Below are 22,098 nucleotides of genomic sequence, written 5' to 3'. Positions count from 1 at the left end.
TTCATGGATGTAAACACGGGCACTTGATTTCATCTTTAGCTTGTAGTGGTTGATTAATTGTCATATCTGACCTGGGTACTAAGGTCAACATTGTAGCTTCATGAGTAATTTGAGACAAGACAAGTTACCAGGAAAGACGTAAAGTAATTACGTAGCGCCTAACAGACCTTATCAGCCTCAGCTTTGAATGAACTTGAACATTATACGTAGATACGTGCAGTACACATCAGAGAGCAAAGTCCGAACAGAGATCCCTCAGAAAGTGCACAGCTGGTAAAATCCAGTCTAACCATCGACCTAGTCTACAAAACTTTGTGTGAAAGTTCCTAATATATTTGGAAGATTACAGAAATGTAACAAACCTGGTTTATATGCAGATACACATCTACCCTGAGCCGTTAAAACTGCAACAGTTTCAATGTCAGTAGCAGTGTCATTTCAAGTGAAAATGCCGCCACCTACAGGACACCGAAAGTTACGCAACGATATTTTGTAACACTTTTTTTTTTAATTGAATATACAGGTTGTACAAGTAACATGAACGTATGTTGAAACACGTAAGACATGATGTCTAAAATTTGTCTAAATTCTGTTTTATTGTTGTTTGAATAAACATTTGGTAATCCATGGCTTTACATTATGCCAGTGAAATTATTATTTTTTGTTTATGGTATATGTAATTTCGGTGCTGTGACATTTAATATGAATATATTTGTTGTATCCTGTTTATTTAAAGCTTTACGACTAGAATGTCTTGTTGATTTATGCTTTTGACATAAATAGAGCAAGTCCACTACCTGTCTGTGTTTGTCACTGAGAGGAACCCCTGCCAGATCTTGTATATCGAAGATGTAGCAAGTGTGTTAGGTCAGAGTGTCAACGAATACAGCATCCTTTCACTTCTCGTTTGACCTACAATCTATGAGCAGGTTGTGGACACGGATAGTTTAGTGAATGTGTGTGTAATAGTGTAATAAACATACAAAGCAAACTTTTTTTTAATTTATTTATTTTATTTTTTTTATCTCTTTTGTGTCAATTACATCAACATTCTCAAGGTGAAACTGATACAGGAACCGAGATCAGGAATATGAATAAGACATGAGCTGGGAGGGATCAGAGGACGGTGCTGCCACAGAACTCCACTAGAGGGCAGCAGTCAGCTATATTTCATTTTCTTTCTTTCTTTCTTTCTTTCTTTCTTTCTTTCTTTCTTTCGTAAAAGCTGTAAATGTTAACCGCAATAGAAATGCAGGTGGAGTTGCAGATACAAAACTCGCATGCACATTGGCTAATAAAGATGTTATTATTCTTTAATTAAGAGACATGAAATATTTTTACTTTTTAACAATATCAAATTAAAATTAACTAGTGAAGGCAAAAATATTATTGAAAATTGTGCAAAATTTAAGAATTCGTAAGAAAGTCATATACATTTAACCTACAATAACAAAATCATGTTAATGGATGTTAAGTGAAGTTTGCAGCCAAATATGACTATAATCAAACATGATTGCATTGAATGCAGCGTACGTAACAACTGCAACACTTTATTTCGCTTATGGGCTTCAAGGATAATATTCAGATTAGTCTCTCTGATGCAATACACTTAAAAACTGTGAGAAGTTATCCTCTTTAAATACATTATGTGCCATGAATTCACCAGATGACAGTATATACTTGTGAGACTGACTGCCTGGCTTTTGCAAATTATAAATTTACGTAAACCATTTTAGTTCCAGCAACACTTAGTAATATAAACCATTTTGAGTTGCAACAGAATATCCCAAGCCAAGAAAACAAAACTGTATACTTTCACACTTGTGAAATATGCTCGAGAGTGTAAATAAGAAAAACAAAACACTTTGTTCAAAACATAGAAGATTTAATAAGTTCCAAAATCTGCAAGCTGTTACCATGGCAGTAATATGAATTATGATGATATCATCATAAATACATATCATTCATTGTTGACTGCATGTCTTTTTTGTATACTGTTCTTCGTGCTCTTAATATTTTTTATATAATTTCTAAATTACAGATTTTAATAAATACTAGTAGGAAGGATTCAGGAAGGACAAAAGTCCATTTGTTGCCAACATCTGAAATACTGACAAAATTATGTTAACAAAAAGCATATTAATCTATGTTAAAGTATACACTTAAACCAGTCATGAAACTTGTAAAACCAAGCCTTTATTTTCTCAAGGATCAATAGAGATTTGACGGGTGGAGCTTCTAAAGCAAAGTTCTGTAATGCACTGACCACACACTCACACAGCCAGAGTGGACCACAGAACTTTCCCCGAGGAGCCATGGTTGAATGTGTGTGTTTCTCTGCATAAGTGTGTCCATATGTACATACTAACTTGTGTGGGTATGCAACTTTGGAAGACGAAGCCTATAAGCCTTTTTAAATTCTAGATGTGTCTTCAAAATGTATCAAACATTTACTGCAATCATTTAGGCTTCAGTCAGTTCGCTGGCAGTTGCCTTGAGAAGGTTACCCACTGAGGACCAATCAGCTCCTGAGGTTCCTGGGAAGTAAAACACATGTTAGAATTTATGTCCACTCTCTAGAATGAGCTGACGTGTCTCCATGCATTAACAACTTCAAACTGTTGCAACAATATTAAGGAGAATGCTAATTTGACACAGCCTGTGATGGAGGTCTTATTTTATACAATCCGCAAAGGTTTATTTTGGCATGTTGAAACAAGAAAAAAAAAAAAGAAAAAAATCAGCCAAGATATGCAATATATGGAAACATACACAACTTTTTCCTCCTAATGTAGGCTATAACATTTAAATTCACCAATTCAGTTTTCAGAAGCATATTTAAGAATCAACAATGTACATACTGGCCTGTGTGAATTTGTAATAGAACTGAGGGCTGTTGTTTAAAATAACAGCCATCCATGTTTTTGCACAGGTTCTCTGCTTAGGTTTTGTATCCAAAACTTCTCAAATTTCTCTGTTAAATAGTTTAAGCTTGGCATCACTTTAAGAACTGCCTAAAAGCAGTATAATTTAGTGCGCACGCTTTTCTGAGTTTAATGCATCACCTCCAAAAACATAAACTAGAGGCCAAAGCCACTAATGAAAGTTTAATTCTGGACTGTAAAGTGTCTGCTTACCTCACGGCTGACCGGTGGCTCTCCTGGCTGAAGCAGACTGAATGCATTGCTGGACCCCCTCTCTCTCTCTCCGTCGCTAAAGGAATGTCGACGTGGAGCTGCCAAACGTGAACGTGTAGGGTGCTCATGAACGCGCTCGTCGGAGATCTTCTCTGAGCTCGTACCCTTGGCATAGGTAGAGTGGGCATGGCGCTAATCACAGCTACCTGTCACATTTCGTGGCGTGTTGAAAACTGAGGGGGAAGACATTCTTGAAAGACGGCCAATGCATGATTCATCTGAAGCTGTGTTTAAATACATTAAGTAGCCTACATTTTTTTTTTTTTAATGTTTAAACTGTACGCTGTGCATGTTTAACGTTGGGAGCATTTCATCAAAACAAACTCCTCATAAGATTTTACTCGGCCGTTAAACTTGTATTAAATTATATTTTTACGTAGCCTAGTTGTAGACTCTAAAAAGAAGAGCAGAGCAAGTTGCAGTTAGGCTATTATGCCTTTATTTTACGTTTTAAGAAGTTAAACTTTGCGTTTTCGTTTGTGACTGTGAAGATTCGATATAAAACTGTTTCATCAACATGATGATCATTGATGAGGAAAGAAGGTTGTAATTTAAAGGCATGTTGTAAAGTGATGAAGGCATGTCTAGTTGAGTTGAAAACTGTTATTGGTCGATGCTTTTTAGTAGGCGGGTCAATGTTAATATTTGTGTTCTACTGATTGATTGGCTGGTGGATGGTTCCTCAGTTTGTTATCTGCTCATTGATTGGCTGATGGAGATTGTGGGCGAGTCCTGTCTGTTACACACGCGTGTCGTCAGATTTGATTCAGAAATATGCTTTGCTGACGCTTGTATTAGACATCCATCAGACAAGTCCTTCAACATCAACTGAAAGACATGGACGACCCTTCAGCTCAGTTTCAACACGAGGTAAGTTTAAAAAACAGTACTTTGATAAGAAACCAAATATGTTTTGTCAAACTTTACACCTTGGACTGGGTTCATGTAAATCCATATGCATATATACATCCATGAAATTTGGTACAACTGATGGAAAAGGACTAATTTTTTTTTTTTTTGAAGTCCCATTTTTGAAGTTGTTTTTGTGTAATTGTAACCTTATTGTAGAATTGCTGAGATTATCTTAAAAGTTACCTGCGAAATGAAGGTATGAAGGTAAAAAATAAAACAAAAAAAGGACAGAACTAGCCTGTTAAGAATGATAAACTTACCGACGCGTTGCCGTGTTTAAAAGAAATAAGAGAAAGCCATCAAACGTTATTATTTTGTGGAATTTTATATAGCCTACATGCAGTTTGGTCTTTTTTGGTTACCTTTACTGTCATCATCATCAAGTAGTGTGTATATAAAAAAACATTTATTTGGATAAAAGCGTCTGCAAAATGACTAAATGTAAATGTATACACTGCCGTTCAAAAGTTTGGGATCAGTACGGTTTTTTAAAATGTTTTTGAAAGAAGTTTCTAAAGCTCTTCAAGGCTGTATCTATTTGATCAAAAATACAGAAAAAAAAATAGTTTTATGAAATATTATTGCGATTTAAAATAAGAGTTTTCTATTTTAATGTACTTAAATATAATTTATTCCTGTGAAGCCAAGCTGAATTTTCAGCATCATTAGGCTACTCCAGTCTTCAGTGTCACATGATCCTTCAGAAATCATTCTAATATGCTGATTTATAATCAATGTTGGAAACAGTTGTGCTGCTTAATATTTTCTGAGACCTGTGATACTTTCTTCAGGATTCTTTGATAAATAAAAAGTTGCATAAAAAGAACAGTGTTTATTAAAAATATAAATTTTGTGTTACAATATACACTACTATTCAAAAGTTCGGGGTCAGTACATTTTTTTTCTTTCTTTTTTTCAAGAAATTAATACTTTTATTCAACAAGCATGTGACAAAGGGATAAAAAGTGATAGTAAAGACATAGTTAGAAAATATTTTTATTTTTAATAAATGCTGTTCTTTTTAACTTTATATTCATCAAAGAAAAATGTATCGTAGGTTCCAAAAAAATATTAAGCAGTACAACAGTTTCAACACTGATAATAAATCAGCATATTATAATGATCTCTGACGTTTTAAAAAATAATAAAAAATAAAAAAATTTACATGGTTATCAATGGTTACCTTTACTGTCAGTATCATGAAGTCTCTCATCCTCTGTGTGTGTGTATACAGTGTATATATATATATATATGAAGAGTTAATTTGCAAAAACATATAACTCCTTTTTTTTTTAATCACGTTTTCTTTATTGTTATCATGTTTTTATTATTTTATTGTGTTAGTTTTTTTAGTAATTTTTAACCTAATCAAAATAACCAAACAGTTGGATTGAGATTAATTAGAATGCACAATGAATAAACATGATTTTTTTTTTAAATTTATCAGTTTTCTGTTTTTGCAAATTAACTCTTTATATATAGAGAGAGTATTCAACATTTGAAGTGAATCAAAAAAGTTCATCAAAGTTGTCCTAATACAAGAATTTGTTTTTAGGATAACTTTGATGAAAGGTTTTGATCCACTTCAAATGTTGACTACTGTATACACACGCACAAAAAAAAAAAAAAAATATATATATATATGTATATATATATATATACAGCAGCACTAATAAGAAATATACCAATTCAGCATATTACAGGAATAAAATACATTTTAAAATATATATTTTTTTTAAATAAAAGTTACGTTAAATTCTAATAATTTTTCAAATAAATGCATCATTGGTTAGCACAAGAGACTTCTTTTAAAAATAATTTTTTTAAATCACACAATAACCCCGAACATTTGTAGTGAAGTTAGTTTGAAGGTGTAGCATAGGAACTGTGTATATTGATGTGACGATATAATAAAAGTATATGCACATTTGATATATATTCTTAAAAAAAGCAATTAGAGCATAGTTTTGAACTGCAAAAACAGTCCTTTTTTGTATTTGAATACTGGGCTGTAATGGGGAGTGGAGGACAGTCAGAAAAGCTTTGGACCTGAGGTCTCTGTAACACTGGGGCAGGCCACCCACATAAAATTTGTCTCAGCTGTCATGAATTCAAGTAACCGGGTTGGTTAAATAAACATTTCACTTTGTGCACCTGATCCAGACACACCCAAGACTGCACTACTGTTTCAGGGTGGGTAGCCATTTACCCCAATGAGAAGAGTTATTTCATAAATCGGTTGTCTTTTATGCACACAAGGCTCTATCAGCCTGTCTACACTTTAACACAGTTGCATCATTACACACCCAGCTGTAGGCGTGTGTATTCACCTTTCACTCAGCTTACCTTTATACCTTCTTTCTCCCAGTTATTCTTGTTCTGGAGTTTTTTCTATTATCTGGTGAATTGTTTTCCTTAGGTTGCTCAGTGAACAAAATTCACAACCTCCTACGTAAGCTGGAGCATTTATTTACTTGCGTGACTTCGGTGAGAGGGCAACAAGTTCAAGGTCTTTATGACCGACTCCATTACAAATGCTACGCCCACCGCTTAGAAATTTTGTTTGTGTACCAGTATATAAAGTGCACTCACTCAGAGGACCGCGGTGTCATGGCCTTCAGATTAACACACACGCTTTTTACACGGAAACAGCAGAGATGGAATGGACATACGCTGATTATAGGGTCTGATAGTGGTAAAATATTCTTGAAAACATTTTTAATCACTATCATCATTGTGTACAATGTGCACAGCTCTATATCTCACCTTGTAAACACCAATGGCAATATCTGTCACTGATAGTGAATTAAAATGACAGTAAAAATAGGTTGTAAATTAGGCTTTAAACCACAGTAAATAACAAGCTGACTCCTGTTGTTCCCTAATGTGTGATTCTCTGAGAAGACCAGTAGATAAAAATGGCAGTATGTTAGAAATAAACAACTTTTTTTCTTGGCCACTGTAACATTTTGTTTGCTCACTGGGGGAAACAATTTATTTTGAGCAACCCCATATGACAAAAAAAATCTATATATTTTCATTGTTTAAAATATATTTAAAAATAGCCAAAATGTATAAATTTTTTAGTAAAACAGTGGGATTTCATTTAACCTGAAATGAATGGATCTGAACTGTACTCAAAGGTCTGTTAGCATTCCCATTCAACTCAATAGCAGTTGTTCTGTTTTCCTGCCATCTCTGCTCATGGGCTCATTCAGGTTTTTTTTTTTTTCACCTAAGCCATAACTGGATTCATGCCAACCAGCCAAACATTTACCCCTTGTCTGAACTGATCTGATCTGCACTGAAATGAACTTATCTGATGTGAACTGATCTAATCTAATCTGAACTGAATTGAACTTACCTGAACTGAAATGTTTCTATTTTCAGTTCCACATCTGTAGTGTGCACCGTAGATGTCACTGACATTTACTTTGAGTAGAAAACAAAGCAGAGACATACTAAAGCACTTTATTGGTCTAGTATTGTATATCAGGCTCCCTCAGTGGCAGCACAACCTCTGACCATACAATCAGGGCTCATAAATGTATTGATTACCTTTTTATCATATCAAAAGAAGCAATTACAAGTGATCCTTTTTGACTGCAAGGCCCCACATTGTCCACAACAGTATTCAAAGGCACCATAACTTTTCCAGTCGTTCGTAATTTACTGGATAAGAATGAAGATTTTTACAAATATGTTTTACTAAGTTCTTGTAGGCCTACATTCTTTATAAAAATGCGAGTTTTCTTGCTTTTTTTATCATTTTAGGTGGCCTTCTTTGAAGATTGCTCATAAGTTGTCTAATACGTTGTTCAGTTTAATTGGTTTTATGCATTGGTTCTGATAAGGTGAAATTAAAGCATGTTTTACTGTATTCATAAAATAAAATGATCCACCCTGATAGTGTTTTATTGTTATACCATGCTACACCAACCTGAAAAGTTTACAGGTGTGTTTGGTAAGAAGGCACCTGCCAAGCAAATGAATGTGAATGCAAATCGCGCACAAAAACATGACTGATATTGTGAGAGTTCACTGAAAGTTTATGCAAACACGCTCTTATTGTATTACCAGTGTGCACAGCCACATACAAACATGGTCAATTGTCTGATTTACATGATGTCTTTCTGTTTAGGATTTGATTGATATTTTATGGAGGCAGAATGTCGACTTGGGGGTTGAGCGAGCGATCTTTGATGGATGTCTTCGGCAGAGAGAGGAGATCACAAGAGCAAGAGAAAGAGAGTTAAAAAGAGAGAGAGAGTTTGAAAGGATAATGCAAAGGTTACAGAAACTAGACAAGGAAACTGGAGAATGTTTGCCAAGTCCTTCATCTGTGAACTCCCAGGTGACCATTTTATTAATTACGCATGAAAACAAATAAACAGTGTGCATACCTAATATTAATAAATCTCTCAAAATAACACCCGTGTGCACACCCACACTCTCTATTGTTTAGTGTTGCTTACAGAGCTATTTTCACCATGATTTAGGCTGTGCCCTTCTCAGAGACATTGCATTCTACAGAGTTTACTCAGCATTCACCTGTTACCCAGAATCCCCTGCTGTCTGCACTGCTATTCTCTCGGAAGTCTCAGAAGCCTCCTTCTCAAGAGCAGGCTTTTAGTGAACTGCTGTCACTGCCGGACTTACAGGTACTTATGTACACAATGCAGAAAGATGTACACAGACATGCCCGAACTGGTGCATGGTTGGCATTTCATTTTGGAACAAATTTTCTTTCTTGCAAGTTTGCAGACAAAATTGCATTCAATTTGCGTAACTTTAAATTGTAAGAGGGTCTATGGTAATTATGAAATCACAGCCACTGAATTTGTTAAATCACAAATAAATCAGCACATTCTTAGTTGCCTTTCTACCTTAGAAAAAAATAATAGTGAGCATTTAATGATGGTTTAAATGAAGTGCATTAAGAGATTAAAAGTTAACATAATTGACATAATTGTCTAAATTGTTGTTGGTAGCTACCGTACAAGATAATATCTATATTTTAATATATTTACTCATGTATTATTTCTAAATTGTAACTACAGTATGGTTCAACTTGTTTATTTTAAATGTGCTTTATAAATTAAAGAAAGGCTGTGAAGTGAGTGGCAATTATATTTGCACAAACACAATTTCATAAAAGTATCTAATTGCCAAATCCTCTTAACTTACAATCTGTTAGGTATATTTAGGTAAAAATTAATACCAGATAAGCAATTAGTATCTAAATACCAAGTATCTAATCAGTAATATTAAAAACGTTAAAGCAATGGTAATTCATTTGAGGTGTGTGCTTATTTGAGATATGATGAGTTAATGTTTAGATTTTTCATGGAATTGCATGAAGATAATGTCCCCACTATCATTAAAATGGCATTCTGACATATCACAATTGTCTCTAGTACGGCCTTGTCTCAAATGTCACCCACAGCTCACACAGTCCCACTCCTCCAAGTCTAGCATGGGTTGTTGGGTAATAGACTGTCGTAGATCCTGCATCAGCAAAAGGGTCCATCGCTGCAGATAGTGACTGCATCGAGGGTGCTTGTGACCACTGTCCTGTATCATAAAATAACAAGTGAGACACCGCTCATGAGTGGAGTATGTGATTTTGGAGAGAGGGAGTGGTCTGATTCAATGACCAAGTCTGGCAGAAGTCAGAAAAAAGACTAATATTACTTACAGCAACTTTAATACTCACGTGATAAAATGGCCACAATCACTTCAGAACACATTTTGTATTAAATTTAAACATTTTGATCTGTCTTTTTCAGTGTACTCTACCAAATAGGCAAAGCTGCATTTATTTGCTCAAAGCTGCAATTAAAACAGTAATATTATGTAATATAATTACAATTTGAAATATCTGTTTTCAATTTTAATATATACATAATTTATTCCTGGGATGGAAGAACTGAATTTTCAGCACCATTACTCCAGTTTTCAGTGTCACATGATCCTTCAGAAATCATTCTAACATGCTGATTTGCTGCTCAAGAAATCAATGTTTAAAATATGAAATACTGCTTTAATATTTTTGTGGACACTGTGGTATATATTTTCAGGATTCTCTGATGAATAAAAATTATATTTTGTATTTCAGCAGTTATTTGAAATTTTGTAAATGTCTTTCATGTAACTTTTGATCAGTTTAATGCATCCTTGCTGAATAAACATATTAATATCTTTCAAAACTTACTGACCCCAAACCTTTGAATAGTAGTGTAAATATTTTAGTTTACCATGTACAGCCTATGCACATTTCCACTAAAGTCTCCAAAAATGTTGATTCCAAAAAGTTTAAACCAAATATGTATAATGTGGAGGTTGCAATACAATACAATACCTCTTTGTAAACTGCAGAATAAAATGATCAGAATAAATGCTCTTCTCATAAATATATTTAAAAATGACTAATATTTAGTTTCTCTCTTAGTATTATTTGGATGTCCTGGAGTCTGATGTGTCAAGCTTGCCCCTAGAGGATATCACCGAAATCTGCCACCAGAACCTGCCCGAGCCACAGAGTGAAAACTCAACAGATGAGTTATGTGGCGTTACACAGACAATATCAGACTCTTTTGAGGTTGCTCAGCCTTTGTCATGCATATCCTCAGATCCCGTAGAGATCCTAGAAACATGCATACAGGCATTCTCAGATCCAGGAAATCCTACACCTTCACCTTCAAATACAATTTACAGCTGCAGTACCCCTGAGAGTCAAGTGATTTTACCTCAATGCAACATAAACTCAAGCGATTCAACCCTTAGTGAGTTTTGCCCATATACTATCAATACCAGTAAACCTGAACAATTAAATAGTGCACCTGAAAGGGACGCTCCTCAAACGCTTTTACAATTTGAGGAGCGCCACGTTCTGCTGGGGTTTGATGACTCCGCTTCTGTTGGCTCTGTGGATTTAGAGACATCCCTCTACGCTGCTGACACCTTCAGTAATGGCCAATCAGACAAGGATGAGCTGGAGAGCATCCAATCAGATAACACCGATCTGCTGCATTTATCTCTACACTCTGATGCTGTGGAGGCAACGCTGTATGAAACTGTTACGTCTGCACAACACCAAACTCAAAATGAATCAACACCTAAATATTCACCTAAAGCAAATCCCTTAACCACAAGCAGAGCTGCAGGTGTCCGGCGCGCATATCGTGATGAACAGCGGGCCCAAGCCATGAGTTTGCCGCTTAGTGTGCATGACATCATCAACCTGCCCGTGGAAGCATTTAACGAAGCCATCAGCTCTTGCAAACTCAACAACGCTCAACATACCCTCATCAGAGACATTCGAAGACGTGGTAAAAACAAGATGGCAGCCCAGAGCTGTCGCAAACGAAAGCTGGATAGTCTCGTTGATCTCGAAGAAGAGATTGAGGGGCTGAAGAGGGAGGAGCAGCAAATCAAGGAAGAAAATGAGAGGAACACTAGAGAACTTCATGAGACGAAAGAGAAGCTCAGGAAACTTTACAATGAGGTGTTCAGACAGCTGAGAGATGAACATGGAAACTCCTACAACCCTAGAGAATACAAACTACAGCACAGCACTGACGGCACGGTTTACCTGCTGCCACGTGGCACAGCCAACAAGACAAATACGCCAACAGAGGATTTACCTTTTTCTTTATAATAAACCTGAAGTACAGCAAAGCTCTTTTGGTGTTTGTAACGTTACACACCAGGGACTTCAGTTTTGGGATGTTGTGATCTTGAGGAATCACAATGTTTGTGTCTGGCACTCACATTCATCTCCTATTGATTCTGTCAAGGGAAGTTGGTTGAGTGACAATTTATCCAGTTAGCATCATTCCCCAGCGGCTGGTTTCAGTCATGCAGTACAGCTACTGTCTACTTGAATAGAGAAAGAATGAAATCTCCAAAACTGTTGTCAATGTTACATTTAAATGACAATAAAATCGAACAACTATGGTATTATAAATTTTAGCTTGAATCATGAGGCTGATCCAGTTAATGCAAATACATATATACTATACATGTACATATATACTGTGTGTGTATGCATGTATGTATGTATGTATGTATATATATATATATATATATATATATATATATATATATATATATATATATATATATATATATATATATATATATATATGTACACACACAAACAAAACTGTTCAAAAGTTAGATGTTGTTAAGGTTTTTTAAAGTCAACTTTTCAAAAGTCTTTTGATCAAACATGCATTAGAAACAGTAACAACTATGAAATATTACAATTTAAAATAACTTTTCTATATTTTAATATATTTAAAAAATTTATTTTTTAGTAATGGCAACACTGAATTTTCAGCAGCCATTACTTCAGTCTTCAGCATCACACGATGCTTCAGAAATCAGTCTAATATGCTGATTTGGTGATTAAGAAACGTGTAGTTATCAAGGTTGAAAACAATTGTGTTGCTTAATATTTTTGTAGAAACAGTGATATATTCATTAATGTTTTACAATTCTTTGATGAATAGAAAGTTGAAACAGATTTCAAGTTAATTCATCCTTGCTGAATAATCCCAAATTTCTCTTTTAGTGACCCAAAACTTTTGAACAGTACAGTATACTGTATTGAAACTATAGAAAATATGTGTGTGTAGACTTATGTATATTTGTCTGTCACAAGTTTGGAAATAGGCAGAGATTATTTATTGACAACTCCAGAATTTTACAGATTATGAGACGAGATTCTGTATAAATCAAATATTCGTGCTATATGTAGTTGGAAACTAAGATTTCTTGGAGGGAGGATTGTCTAAAATACATATTCAGATGGAAAAAGATTTGATGCATGTACTGTGTATCTGCAACAGACAATTTGTTTTATGAATACTTGTGTGTTCTTATTAATAAGCAAGTTTTAACCACAATATTTTGTATTCAAATACTCTAAGATTGTCATGAAGCTCTAATATATTTAAATCCAATAAAAACTGTTTAAAAGCTAAATAATGTTTTCACTGAATATTGAGTATAGGCTAGGACAGTGGGACCCACAGCTCTGCACATTTTGCATGTCTCCCTAATTTACATACTTGATTCAGATCATCAGCTCATTAGGAAAGAGCTCCATGAAATCAAATGAGTGCGTCCGATAAGGGAGACATGCAAAATGTGCAGAGCAGTGGGTCCCGAGGAACAGGATTGAAAACCACTGGGCTAGGACTTTTTATGCAATTTTATGCAGCATTAATACGCCCCCTGCTGGAGCAAAAAGAACAGCAACATTATGCCAAGTGTTTAGCTGCATCAAAGGACTGCCTCTCCTACATTAAAAATGTTTAGATTACATATCTTACATATTATAACACGTTTGAACTTTGCATGAACAGAATTCCTCATCAACACAGAAACTTGTGAGTCTAAACTTGAAGTTTATTATACTTCATAGTGTAGGCACTTACCATTTACACATTTTAAACAAAGGCATCATACAGTGGAAAAAAAGATTCACATCAACTAAATTTTTATATACGAAATCTAATTCTACTGTTGCGGCAGGCAGGTTCCTGTTATGGCATTATGAACAGGCAAAGACGTAGTTTGGAATTGTGTTGGGAACACTTTAAATATTCACAAACCTCTATTTAATGGCCCTTTCTCTCTCCTACTGATCTATAAAGATGGTTTAGCCTCAACAGAACTAACAATGTCGTCTTTTAATGCACATAGGACATTAAAGATATCAATCACTTCAGATCAGAGGAGTGAGAAATGTTGGGCAAAGTGTGGTGCTCAGGGTAGTGAGCCTTTGGAATGGCGCGAGGACCCCGACTGGCTCTCTCGGTCGTGCTCCTTAAAATAAGTCTGTTCAATACGATGGCAGAAAGAAAGCAGGTTGGTGTAGGATTTCACCTTTTCGGCAAGCTCGTCGTTGGACAGTTGTGTGGTGAGTATGGTGAAAAGATGACCAAACACCAGAGCATCTAGTTCAGTTGGCCTGTGACATTGAAAGTACAACAATTAGTTAAGACAGCATGTGATAACTTTGTGTTACATGTCTGTATGTGTACAGACATTCGAATCTCACTGATGCTCAACTTCTGAATTGTAGTGTATGTGCACAAAACGTACTGTTTGTTGAAAAAGTAGGGCTGTGTTCCCAATCGCTGTGACAAGGCCTGACAGCACTGACTCACATCTTCATACACCTGAGATGAGGAAACCCACACGAAACTTTATGTACCGCACATTGATGAAAGAAAAACACACCTGACTTGGTCGGTGAATTATACTTAATTTATCTGCGCACAAAAACATACCTGCTCCAGGCTCTTTCCAGACCATCCAATCGCGTTCATCTTCCTCCGTACCTCCCACTGCTTCTGATAGGCCAGAATGTGATTGAGGGGCCAAGAATAGGGACTACTGTATCGTGGCCTAGAGATCTAAACACACACTACCATTAAATATGTACAATGATGTTATATATTTACATATCTATCTATATACGAACATTTAGTGCCATTGATCTCATCTTTGTTAATATGATATATATTATATATGATTCGGGAACATCCGTTTTCATGACACATACCTCTGTAGCTGTATAGTCATCACACCACTGGATATACAACTAGAAAGAACAGGCAAAGTTTCACTAGTCTGCACAGTTCATCCCTTTTAAAATATTTATGTAAATATAAAATACATATAATTATGGAAATCCACAAGCAAAGATACATAATGTGCTTTTCTTTTCTTTTTTTTCTTTTTTTTACAAATGTATCAATCAGATTCTTTGTATATGGTGACATTCAAAAGTTAGGGGTCAGTAAGGTTTTTTCTAAAGAAATTAATACTTTTATTGAGCATGGATGCATTATATTGATCAAAATTTACAATTGTTACAAAAAAAGTAACATTACATTTCAAATAAATGCTGTTCTTTTGAACTTTCTGTTCATCAAATAATCCTAAAAATGGATCACATTTTGACAAAAATATTAAGCAGCACAAAAACATAATAGTAATTTTATTTTTTTTAGATTATATTAGTATATTAGAGTAATATATTAATATTACATTTGAATGATTTCTGAAGGATAATGTGACACTGAAGACTGGAGTAATGGCTGCTAAAAGTTCAGCTTTACCATCACAGGAATAAATTATATCAAATAAATTATATTTTTACATATATTAAAATAGAAGAGAGTTATTTTTGTAAAACATACTTCATAATATTACCTTTTACTGTATTTTAATCAACTAAAAGCAGCACTGGTAAGAATAAAAGACTTCAAAACAAAATTATACCGACCCCAAACTTTTAAAGGTTTTGCATGCTGATGTGTGCAGGTCTGTACCTCTGCAGTCAGCAGCATGTTATTGACCAACTCCATGTAAGCCTTCATCTCTGCCCTCTGGACATCATCCAACCCGTCACTCAGAGAATGACCCTATGGATAGCAATGTCAGCCAACAGTCAAACATTGTAGGATTCACGCGGAATTTGCTTTTAGAGTGAGAGTGATACCTTTGCCTTTGCGAACTGAACAATCGGCCCCAATTCTGACACAACTTGATTTCCAACATGGATGAAAGGAACCTTCCCTAGTGAACAGAGAGGAAGAGACATTCCAAAACATATAATCAAACTCTGACTAATACATTCAACCTAACAAAGCCAAAGCTCTTTACCACCACCCTTCCAACATAAGCTAAGACTAAGAAAAGCACTAAAAATGAGTGACTGTTAAGTAAAGAGTTTGGTTGCTCACCTGATGGTGACATGTATTCAGCATTGGCACGGCAGGACACCAGCACTGGCAGGCCACACATCCTCAGAAAAGTCTGCAAAACAAGAATTACTTCACTAACAAAAACAAGCGACCGATACATTTTTATATATTTGGGCTTCAAGTTACCAATGTGAATTGGTGTGTAAACTGATTAAGGCACTACTTTTCACCTGAACGGCCAAAGAGGATGCAGAATCTGACAGCAAGATTTGAGCCTCTGTATAAAAAATAAATAAATAAATATTCACGTGCGTTTCATTTGACATCTTTTGCAGTTGTAAAGATTTCATTCTAAATGTAGAACTCATAAACAACTTCTTTTTTAATCACTTACCCTTAAGAGGTTGATACAGAGTTGCATTTTCAGGCCATGGCTCAGCAGCTGCAATAGAAAATGACATGTCATGAACTACTGAAATTTCACAAATAATACTGCATATATTTCCTTTTTTTTTTTTAGAAACTCTGACCCTAAAATATCTATCGACGCTCTATGTGGGCTTACATTACAATAATAAACATTTAACGGGTTTCTTTATCTTTGACCCTGACAGCAGCACTGAAAACAATAGAACTGTAACGGCTGTAACATCTAAACTAAAAGACTCGTAAACACGCATTGGCTTAGCTCTAATAATATGCAGAGAAATGAAATGACCGTGTTGAAAGTAAGTACCGATTATCATCCTGACCTGCCCATCTCTAGCACAAAACACTAACATAGCCATATGGACTCGCTACATGAAACACAAGCCAAAACATTACCTGCAATCTGAGAGACGAAAGCCTCTGCAGCAAGAGACATGGCGGCGCAGAGGAAATCTACTTTAACCCAAGCACAATAACTGATCGAAAAACTGAAATGGCATTTATTTCCCACGCAAGGGCAAAGCAAGCTCCTGTCCCAGTGTAGTGACGTCACCCTGGAGTTTTTCCTGCTTTCTAGCCAATCACCGTCCTGCTTCTTCTTCTTCTTCTTCTTCTGGTGTTAATGGCGGTTGGCAGACCAAATTGAATGGTGCATTCCCGCCACCTACTGGATAGGAGTGTGGAAGTTGGGAATCAATACCACAAATGACAATGGGGGAGGGGACAGTGAAGAGAAAGAAAAAAAAAAACACCTTTAATTTAATACACCGGTATCTTACATTCTATTGATCAGTTTTGTTTCTTTTAAGAAAATAATTAATTCATGAAATGTTCTTGATTGTTTTGGGCCATTTCCTAACAGAACCTGAGGTGACAGATTATTTATACCCAAAGATCTTAACGCTTGAATAAGTTGAGATCTTGCTCTTTCATACATATCGCACTCTATAAGTACATGTTCTATTGATTCAGCATAACCATATCCATCACAATTTCCATTTTCATGCTTCCCCATTCTATATATACAGACATTGATTCAACAAACAGTGTCCAATACGCATTCTTGACATTAAAACGTCATCTTTTCTATTGCCAAACTATCTTTCATTCTTGGCCTACCTTCTCTTTAATGTGATATAAGTGTCTACCTTTTATTCCACTATCTGCCATTTCTTTCTTATTTCATTTGCAGTTAACCCTTTTACTTCTGTTTTACTCATTGACACTTTAATGTCAAGTTGTGCATGTTTCAAAGCCTGTTTAAAGCCTCCTCATTTCCTTCCACACTCATATGTGATGGTACCCACATGAAGTTTACTATAAATCCAGATTGTCTTATTCTAAATAAACTCTGCATCACTTCCAATATCATATCTTGTCTTGCTGTTGCAATTCCACTTAACAAGCTATTTAAAACTGAAAGGGAGTCTTTTTGGTTGTACTTCTTCTATCAACTGAAGAGCTAGATATATTGCTATAATCTCTGTAGTAAAAACAGTTATGCCATGGGCTGTCTGAATGCTCGATTCTGATTGGCTGGCAGGTGTTGATTAAATTCGTTGGACTGCACAGGTAGTTCCAGGTCAGTTTAATCACGTACTATATTAATGCGCTTCCTATAAACATTGGTAACCATAGTAACACAGTTACCGTTGAATAGTAATACAGACAAAAATAACCGTCATTTTTATTGTTCCGGTCAAATATTGCAGCGCAAATATTATTAACATCTTTAATAAGTGAATGCTGGTAATTGATCATGGCATAAACAGGATAATCAACGGCTAGCTGTGCATTAAACGATTTGAATGCACTTCGCGGAGGCAACCACGCTCCGCTGCGCGTCGGGCGGTTCTTCGCCTCTACGTCGTGCATTCAAATCGTTTAATGCACAGCTAGTCGTTGATTATCCCTTACAAATATGATCTGATATTCTTTTTGATATTTTGACTTTGAATTTGGCTATGTAAACTGCTGCTGCTGTTATTCCAGATTCAGGATCTTTAGAGCCATCCGTGTATATTTGTACTGTGCTATAATATGTTTGTTCAATGTATTGCTGCACTGCTATATTTGTTAATATACATTTTTCCTTATTCTGTTTTTCTTCATATAGTTGAATATCTAAATGACCTTTAATATTAAGCCAGTACCTCATCTTTAACTTGAGCCTTCTAATTTCTAGAGGCATTTCACCCATTTCTGCCTGTACTGCTGTTATTGGAGATGATTCGCAGTGCTTGTCAATCACGGTCCTTCTTCTTCTTCTTCTTCTTCTTCTTCTTATATTTTACTGCGGTTGGCATCCAGCGTGTTGGTGCATTACCGCCACCTTCTGCAATCACGCTCCTCCACTTCCGATCGCGATTTCACTGCAGAAGTTTATTATTCTTTTTCCTTTCTTTTTTTAATTTTAGTTTGTTATAACCACAGTAATTTTGATTCCGGCTCTGTATATTTTATAGTTATTTATGTGCTAATGTATTTTATAGTGGAGGAGCAGGTGTCTGCAAGCGGTCATTATGGTGCCATTAGAACTGGGCGCGGACAGTAAATCATGTGCACACGCCTTCCACTGTGTGAGCCGCATCTCAATTGATCTTTAGTCAAATGCTAGGCTATTATTATCATAATACATACAGATATTGACACTATTTATTACAGCTCTTCAATATAAATATAGGTGCATGCATTAATAGCCTTAATATGTTAAATCTTGTTAAAACCTTTTTTTAAATAGTTTTTAAACCTAAAACTATATGTATGGTATTGGCTATTAGTATATGAGAACAGAGATAATGAATTGTAGTAATTTTTTTATGTTATTGTATTGTATTTAGGCTATTTGGAAACAAAAATGACACATTTATACACTTTCTTTTTATTACAGCACATTATACATTTAGAACATTGACACATATATTCAAGTCACATTTCAGCTCATCAGTAAACCACAAAGTGCATGTACTTTATTGTGGTGCTGTATTTTTATTTATTTATTTTTTTTCAGTCTTGAGCGGAGGTCGGGGCATCTTAACCTGTTCTCTAAAAGGAAGGAAGGGAAGAAAGGCGAGCTAAAGAAACAAAATTCAATACAAACACACATTAAAGACTTGGTAATATTCTAATTATTTAGGATATTATTGGATGTTATACAAAATCACAACAAATTAGCTAAATAGCCTATTTGAAAGGCAAAAAAAAAGAGAAAAAAGAAACTACTTAAATAGCTATTTTAACTAGCACCGTTTGTTTTTGCATTCAGTGTGCATTGATTCAAGTACAAAACAGAATTTAAAAAAAAAAAAGAAAGAAAAAAGTGGTCGAGTTGTTGCATTCAGCAAATGCAGTGTGGTTTTATATGGAAAGCAGACGTTTTTGCATCGTCCATATACTCCCCTAAAACCGAATCTGTGAATGTGCTGTGGAAACACACATTCGGTTCTACAGGGTATATATAGACGACGGAAGATTCCGAATGAATTTTCAGAAATGGAAGGTCCTAAAAAAAATTAAAAAAAAAAAAAGAACACAACGTTTCCACGGTCCAGACAATAAATAAATAAATTAATAAATAAAATAAAAAATAAAAAAATAATAAAAATGAATAAAATTAAGGCGTTGATAATGTTTAACACATGAAAATTGAAAACACCCCGTAAACAAGAAAATCTTTTTTTAAAGCAAAATCATTTCAGTTAAGATACAAATTACGAGGAATTATCTTAAAGACCATTTTATCAATTATTTCTATCATATTAAAGCATATAAATAAAATGTCTCTCAAAATGGAAAAAAAAATGCTATTTTGAGGTATTTAATGTTTTTTTTTGTTTTTTTTTTTTTTAATTGTTAATTTCAGATATTTTCTAATTGAAATAAAATTGGTGCCTTTTGTAATCATGTAATAAAAAAAATTAAAACTATTTCAGAAAGAGAAATCTGCTATCTTAGGACATCAAGAAAATCAAATTTCTTTCATGGTGCCTCTGTGTTTCTCTCTCTCTCTCTCTCTCTCTCTCTCGCCGCAATGCAGTAAGGTAGTAAATTAGGAGAACCCTCTCGCTTTCAAATTTAAATTGATTCGTTAACAAAGAAACCAAAATAATAAATTCAGATTTACTCATAGAACAGAAATGCACAACACATTTTGACTTATCTGACCTCATCTCAAGATTGTCTTATTGTCTTAAATTTTTAGAATTACAATTTCTCTTATTCTACAATGTAAATTGTCGTCTGCATAAAAAGACACAGGATGACCAGACTATAAGAATTTTCCTGTTAAAATTCACAATTGATAATTATTGATAAAGCTACTGATTGATCAGGAAAAGTCAATTAAAATTATTTTAAAGAGAAAAAAAAACATTAAATTTGATTTTGCAGCTGCACTTACCATTTGATGCAAAAAAGCCCTATTTAAAATACATTTCCCTGTATTAAATTAAACAGTCGATATTTAAAAGAGAAAGAAAAAGAAAAGAGTTAAATAAAAAGAAATACAAAAAAATAAAATATACTGCACAAATGATAAAACAGACAGAATTGCAGACAGACGTCCTCGTACTGAGCTTTCCTATGCAACAGAGCGCGTGGGAAGGAAAGAGAGGGGCCAATATTACCGCGAGCCCGGAGCGCGTCTCATCTGTGATACCCAATGACGGACGCGCGAGGCTCGTAAAAACCGTTTTACAACCTGAGCTGTAAATCAACTTTTGAGCTGGGAAGAGCTTAGAAACCGCAGATTTTCTACCCCACAGTGGCGTTGCCAGCTAACCATTTACGATCTACAAAAACGAACAAATGAAGGAAACAGAAACGCCTGAAATAGCTCAAAATGTAGGGCGAAGTCCGGCAATATCGGCAGCAAGTATCTGCACATGCATGACTGCTCGATGTTAGCTATGTTATGTCAGGCATCTTCTATCATTCTATGATTAAAAAAAGGTAAAATCCCTCATCCATTTAAAAATCAGAAATTCCCTCTTTTTTCAACTGCCTAAAACTGGTCTGTGCAGGACTTGTGAACAAGGAAACAAAAGCTCTTGTAATAAATTTTAACAAAGTTATAATTTTAATTACTATCACTGCCTTTCATTTGTAGTATGGTAGCCTATTACAAAAAAATAAATAAAATAGCCTAAATAAATACAATAGCCTACAATAACCCTGCAAGGTATCTCTCTCTCTCTCTCTCTCTCTCTCTCTCTCTGTGTGTGTGTGTGTGTGTGTGTGTGGTGAGAGTTGAGAGAGACTTAATGCATTTGTGCACGGGTGTTAGAATACGAACAATTTGTAATATTATACAATATTACATTTACCTTCTATTAAAACTCACGTTGATGTGTGAGCGCATGTGAGACGCTGTGTATCGCTCTACATTTGTGTGTGTGTGTGTGTGTGTGTGCAGCATTCGTCGTAACGGCCTGACAGTTGTAATACAGTTTAAAAATCTTTCAATTATAATTTTACGTGTAATCGTATTTTCCCACAACTAATAAAATAAGCATGGGTTTATAATGGAGTGTCTCTGTGTAGCCACACAGCCTACAGCAGATTCTTTCGATATTTAATGTGAACAATATAAATTAAGGGAACCATCAAAATATCTCTTAAACGTCAGTTGATATAATATAAATATAGGTGAAACGTAATGGGCTTTTTTTTTTTTCTTTTTCTTTCTTTTTTTTTTTTTTGTAATAGAAATAGAAAAAAAAAAAAACCTGGACAGCTACAACATTCCTGGTCCTGGCAAATTTTATCATTCAACAGAACTGTGTATGTTTTTTTGGCACACTGTGTAGCTAGCTGTATAGCCTAATTTGCTATGT

At 35.0% G+C, this 22,098-nt stretch overlaps 2 protein-coding genes across 2 annotated transcripts; one reads left to right on the top strand and one right to left on the bottom strand.

Annotated features, from left to right (window-relative positions):
• Nucleotides 1-3,923: 3,923 nt before the first annotated feature.
• Nucleotides 3,924-11,883, top strand: nfe2l2b (nfe2 like bZIP transcription factor 2b). Its single transcript, XM_058780105.1, has 4 exons — nt 3,924-4,067; nt 8,251-8,463; nt 8,609-8,770; nt 10,561-11,883. Exons 1-4 carry the CDS (start codon nt 4,035-4,037, stop codon nt 11,767-11,769), a joined length of 1,617 nt encoding a protein of 538 aa, XP_058636088.1. The 5' UTR covers nt 3,924-4,034; the 3' UTR covers nt 11,770-11,883.
• Nucleotides 11,884-13,504: 1,621 nt separating this feature from the next.
• Nucleotides 13,505-18,547, bottom strand: mtx2 (metaxin 2). The gene is made up of 11 exons (XM_058780106.1): nt 18,418-18,547; nt 16,661-16,931; nt 16,230-16,277; nt 16,066-16,112; nt 15,875-15,947; nt 15,631-15,707; nt 15,461-15,553; nt 14,689-14,727; nt 14,414-14,539; nt 14,226-14,302; nt 13,505-14,091 (listed from the first exon to the last, which is right to left on the bottom strand). Exons 2-11 carry the CDS (start codon nt 16,698-16,700, stop codon nt 13,887-13,889), a joined length of 825 nt encoding a protein of 274 aa, XP_058636089.1. The 5' UTR covers nt 16,701-16,931; nt 18,418-18,547; the 3' UTR covers nt 13,505-13,886.
• Between the last annotated feature and the right edge of the window lie 3,551 nt (nt 18,548-22,098).

The sequence above is a fragment of the Onychostoma macrolepis genome, chromosome 06, assembly GCF_012432095.1.
Source record: "Onychostoma macrolepis isolate SWU-2019 chromosome 06, ASM1243209v1, whole genome shotgun sequence".
In the NCBI taxonomy this organism is placed as follows: domain Eukaryota; kingdom Metazoa; phylum Chordata; class Actinopteri; order Cypriniformes; family Cyprinidae; genus Onychostoma; species Onychostoma macrolepis.
Note: the sequence above shows the minus strand (reverse complement) of the source record. Positions and strands in the feature narration are given on the sequence as shown.